The sequence below is a fragment of the Macrosteles quadrilineatus genome, unplaced genomic scaffold (assembly GCF_028750875.1).
Source record: "Macrosteles quadrilineatus isolate MER2022 unplaced genomic scaffold, UCM_ALF_1.0 Scaffold_11__1_contigs__length_5352618, whole genome shotgun sequence".
In the NCBI taxonomy this organism is placed as follows: Eukaryota; Metazoa; Arthropoda; class Insecta; order Hemiptera; family Cicadellidae; genus Macrosteles; species Macrosteles quadrilineatus.
In genome coordinates this window covers 2466213-2472212 of record NW_026542604.1, presented here as the reverse complement: position 1 = coordinate 2472212, position 6000 = coordinate 2466213, and the positions used below count along the sequence as shown (strand labels likewise).

General features: G+C 29.5%; 1 protein-coding gene across 1 annotated transcript in view; it reads right to left on the bottom strand.

Annotated features, from left to right (window-relative positions):
• Nucleotides 1-445: 445 nt before the first annotated feature.
• The window catches only part of LOC129004743 (non-canonical poly(A) RNA polymerase protein Trf4-1-like), a 44104-nt gene continuing 38549 nt past the window's right edge, over nt 446-6000 (bottom strand). Inside the window, exons 9-10 of the mRNA XM_054433350.1 lie at nt 5038-5308; nt 446-1564 (exon numbers count right to left, since the gene is read on the bottom strand). Of these exons, the coding sequence (XP_054289325.1) occupies nt 1444-1564; nt 5038-5308 (392 nt within the window). The 3' untranslated portion in view covers nt 446-1443. The remainder of the gene's footprint in view (nt 1565-5037; nt 5309-6000) is intronic.

Here is a 6000-nt window from a genome sequence, read left to right as displayed (position 1 = left end):
GGAAGAAATAGACATACTGTGACAATTTAATTAAGCTTTTTTATAGGGCCAGCAAAATGGTATAACCCTTATTGCTGCAAAAATTACAGTTCAAAAGTTATTGCAACGTTTGTGATTATCCCTTTTAAAAACCTATTAATTCGTGGAAAATCGGATCTTCAAAAAAAGACTTGGCCAATTTTGATTCAAATTGTCTGTATGTTTTCTTTTTTAACTAAAAAAAATTACACAAGCTCTATTGCTGTAAAAATTACGGTTTAAAAGTTATTGCATTTTTTGTGATCTTCCATCCAATCCAACCATTTCTGATCAACAAGGTTTCGGCATTCTTAATTGGGTTTGCCTTTTTCATTTTTTCTTCTGTTGTGCTTCAAGTTCAACACAAAATTCTATACGCATAAAGGTAAGCAATAAACTGCACATCAGCTTTATTTACAAAGGTTGTTGTATTTTTTTGTTGAGTTTTTCATTTTTTACCTTTTTTTAATATTATAAATAACAGTTATTTACAAGAAGAAACCAATTTTACAAAATAGTTAAGATTATTGACAATATGAAATACCGTGTGAAATTCATTGTAATAATAGAGTAATAAAGCCGTATTTTACATAGATATATAAAAGTAAAATCCATTATTGTACAATACCATGAGGATGAGACAAAATCAAAAGGTATTTAAATAATAGTTTCATAAATACCCCAATAACATGAATTTTTACATAATTCCTTTTGCGGTTGAAAATGAGCAAAAACAAATTAAAAGGAATTATTAAAATAAATTAGTATTTACAAACTTTAACACATATTTACATTTATTTACAAGTTATTTTCTTCCAGATGAATTGAATAAATGCAACTTAAAAGGTTTTAAGTACAGTAATATTGATTTGTGTGCCTACTCAGATGCGGTCAGATTTATTTCAACACCAAACAAAAAACTTACTTTGAAGTCTTTAAACTTTTGTTTATACTGAATTTACTATAAGCATCAATACCACAAATACAGATAAACAGACCAATGGACCAGTGATACAAAAATGTTGTATTTTCAGTATAATATATAAGAGAATGTATAAGTATACATTTGTCTGAAAGTCATAATACACTTATAGTAAAAATTTTGACTTAACCAGTTTAAAAAACAAAAATGCAGGTATAAAAATGAAACTATTCCCTACTCCGGAACAAAGAAAATAACAAAATAATTTGTACACAAGAAATTCTAATTACAATACAATAATTTGTACATAAATTCTCAAAATATGACTAGTTACATTTTTAACATCTATTTTGGAACATTTTCACTTGGCGTTGAAAATTGCAAGTTTATTGCCAAAGTCTATGAGTTCATATCACAATTTAATGTTTGTGAATATTGTGAAGAATAAAAATATTGTGTAAGAGATAGTGTAGAATAAAAAGAAACAAATAAATTTATGTTAGTCACCAAGCAGTGACCAAGAAGTCGTTAAAAAAATGGTTATTGGAAGGAATCGGCTTGAATGTAACAGGTCCTGCCAAGATAAACGGAGGAACTCTTGGATAGGGTAAGTGTGGAAAATATCTGAAATCAGAATAACTTAACTATTAAACCAAACATATTACAAACATCCGACATAAATAACTAACAGAGATTGCATCCATAAGCAAGCTGCAACTAATGTATAGGCCTATAGGCTACTCTTCCCGAGATACAGTACAACATTTGGGTTGTTATAATTGTGACTTGTGTGAAAAATTTAAGTACTGTTAACATTTCCATCTTAGGCTGCCATTCCAGATATATTTTTTTGCACATAATTTTTCAATTGGTTTCTATTTAGATGTGTTCATTAGTCCATAGAAAATGGCACTATCAAAAATTGTATTTTTATTTATTTATTTATTTTTTGTCAAAGGCAAGAAAATTTTCTGTAACTGTTGATGATTTCATCAGTTGCTGCCGAGGGATTTAATGTTTTCTCTTACCACATAACACTTACTTAACTATAAAATTAAATAACTTTGGTATGGTATGGGTATATCACAATCTGTACGGCCTGGGGTAACATATGAACCAGGAACTAAGCTTAGAAGTTAGTTTATAAATCCCATACACCAGTAAAGTATCTCTTCACACAATGTGATTTTTGTTTTTAAGTGCTACCAATAGAAATTTTACACTAAAAATTGATTCCCCTAAGCAAGGAGTAAACTTAAAAGATATATAAACTATTTTCACCTGATTAAAAAGCGTTAATAGGGGCTTCTAATTTTGAAAAATGTATACTAACTTGTTTTATTAAATATTTGAGAAGTTTATAGCCTACTTAAAAGGTAATACTATATTGAAAAGATGAAAATGTGAGATGGTGGTTACACCAAGATCGTATTACACAAAACTCTACGATAAAACAAGGTTAGGAATTTTGGTTGATTTATTTAATTCGACTCAGCATTACAGCGAGTATTTTCAACATGAAATTTCTATTTGTCAATATTGAAATTAGTTAAATCTATAATCTTTCTAAAAGTTAATCAGAGGATAATTAAGTCAAACAAAAATATTCCTGAATCTAGACTAATTATTTATAAATAGCATACCGTTTAATCTTGACTAGCTGGATTTAAAACGCAATTGTTGTATAAAATTTCAAATAAAATCCTACTGATTCCCATCATTATTTAAAGAGTGTGGATACAGTACTGAAAATAGTTTGAAGGTTTATTTTAACGTTTTTTTTTTTCCTTTTAAGATACTGAGGATTATTTAAAGCAGAATAATGTACACTTATGACTTAATTACATATCTTACTTTAACATTAACAAAGTTATTGGTACTTAAAATATAACTAATAGCAAACATACTAACGTTAACTACATCATTGACTATCTTAGTAATGGGTTGTCTTCAACAAGAATGATATAGACATAGGTTAGTAATAAAAACAACCTGGTTAGATTCAGATAGAATAAATTCAAACAGACATTGGTATTGTTTTTTCTCAATACAGATTGTTTTGCTTTTATTTTAAATTAACTAAAAGGTTATAAACAAGAAAACTATTATTTTACTGGATATTTAGTAGACATAAAATACATTACAAACATTGATAAGCCTCAAAAGTATAAGTAAATCATTTAAGAACAATACAATAATTAATTTATATTTTGGAATGGAAGAGAAGTCTTCATTTTTTGTATTTTGAAAAAAAAATATTCCTTAAAACTATATTGATAAAATTTCTGGTGGGGAGCTTAACTGAAGTTACTTAAGCTTACATAACATTTTCACTACCTGTTATTGTTTTACCACTTTCAAAATTGTACAAAATAATTCACACATAATTTAGTAAAATGTTTAACAAATTATATATTTAGAATTTCTTTAAACATACCGTTCATTATTACCCAAAGAAATGTATTAAAAATTAAATTCCAGTAGTTTGTAACTAGAAGTATGCTCTTAAAGAGTATCATGATAAACTTCTCATTATAAAACTATTTATCTCACACACTATAAGTAGTTAGTTAAGCTATATGTACAAGTCATTATCATTATAAAAAAAACTTTGCTAACAAAGATTCCAAGTTTAATCAACACATCTTTAAAACTTATTTTTTGTTTTTTTTTGTCTGTCTCCACTTTTGTGTATGGTGAATTTGGCATGATGAAAAATTTATGTTTCAGACACAGTTCATGTCACGTGTTAGTAAAAGTAAAGTATATCAATGCAAAGATTCTAATTTTTTACTTAACACATAACTTTTTTTGTAGGCCTATTAATAAAATTATACTTTTTGAAAATGTAACAAGATATTTAAATTTGAAAATTTAAGGTAACCTATCATATTACTCAAAAGATGCAATATCAAATATATAAAATAGTACTGTGGGAAAGAACTTTTCTTTGATACACAAAGGTTTTATCGGAAAAGAATGGTTTGTGTCCTCCATGATTCTAAAAAGTTGGTTTTATTGACTAGGCTATATGTCAAGTTATAGGCCTAAGCTTGAAATAAATTTGAATTAATACAAAGCATAACATGTTTTTGTATAAAAAAAAATATATTTTACTCTTGGAATCAACAAAACTTAAGTGCACATAGAAAAGAGGCGTTGTTTCTAGATTAAATCTCATGTAGGTCTACCCTACTTTTTTGCTTAGAACTACTGCAAGTTTAAGTACCCTACGGTGTCAAGTTTCAAAACTTTAAAAAAAAACTATTAGTTTTTGGGTCAAAATTATAACAGCAACATGGTTATTTTAATAATTACTTTGCAAAAATATAGTGTTTAAAATAGATTATTGTTTCAACAATATAACTATCCATATATCGCCATATTGCTATTTATTGTACATAAGTAGTTGTACCTGCAATAAAAAGGTTTAACTATACCTAAACAATGCAGACAAACGTGTTATTCAGGTTCAAATATCAGATGGAAAAGGGAAAAGAACAGACACATTAAAATTGCAATCAAATTTAAAACAAGAATTGAAAGACAGTAAAGTTTTGTTCTCAATTAACAAGGATAAAAATGTATGGGGAATACACACTTCTTTCTGATTTCAAACTTATTTAGATTAGCACACTTTCACAATAATAGTGGTATGACAACCAAATCGAAAGGCACTGACTTCTGCAAGGCGCTAATATGGTTTCATATTTGTGAGATTTTCCAAAAATAATAACATCAATATACAAACAACTGGGAACAGATTAATAAAACCATTTACACAAGTATAACCAGATATTATGACTGATATGTTCACTACCCGGGGATTCAGAGACGGAATGCATAACCAATAGCTGCAAAGTTTTTAGTTTCCCACCTACAATAAATTCACCATTATCAAAAGAACACGGTCAGTTAAATGCTGTAAGAAATCAGGAGTGACCAGATCTACAAACTACCTATATTAAGTAAAGTAACTAAATTAATACGTTATGGCACCAAAAATATATTCATTGGCATCTTCTAAACGCAGGGATGTCTGTAAAACTTGTGGATTTAAATAAAAACGTCTAAACCACTACAAAATCTAAGATTACCGTTGTTGGCTGATGATTTCGTTTTTGAGCCTCTGTTTGCTAAGGGTCCGTTTACGGTTGTTACTAAATGTCCGATGGAACCCATTTTGATTCGTAAAATGTTTACTGTTATTGTTGGTCTTTGACTGAGGCAAAGGTTGATGGGCTGGAGTGGTCGGGGTGGTGGGTGGCTGCGGTGGCGGTGGCACTTGGTTGCGCCGCTGCGGAGGGAAGTTGTGGTGGTGGTGGTTGTGGTGGTGGTGGTGTTGATGATGTTGATTCCGGTTGTGACCTAAACAAATTTTTACTTTTTATCAATGAAAGACAAATTCTAAAAATATAGACCGATAACTAAATTACTAAATACATAAATTATTAACAAACTCTGAGAACAACGACAACAAATTATTAACAAACACAAGACGTTGAACTGTAACAGTTTGTATTTCCACTACCAGTTGAATATTTGAATAAATGAATGAATGCTATTGGTCGATCGGGTCAAGCCATACCCCCAACCCATGAGTCCATGCTAACCGTCACCTTGAGACCTCAGTTATAGCCAGCTCCCAACTTGAGTAACTCTGTCCATTTGGTCGTTAGCAATTTTACAGTCAATCGTAGTTCTTATTAACTTCCTGATTCCCATATAGTGTAAGATGTCAGGGTGACGTAGAGCATTTAGTGACAACAATGATATCACAGTACCATTATTGTAATTTCCTTCATTCAAACTTACAACTTTTGACCAATGTTATGTCGATGGTTTTAGCAGGGTTCCTAATTTCCCCTTTAAGTGACGTATTTTACAAAAGTTGAAAGAGGAGTAAATGAGTATAAAAACAATTGAATCCAATTGTTGGAAACGGCCCCAGTTAGGGAAAATTTTCAGTCAAGATAATTTAACAGTGCCACATTTCTATTTACGATTTCCTTATCTATACCAAAATATGGTTTGTTTTAAAAGGGGCAAAACAAAATCAG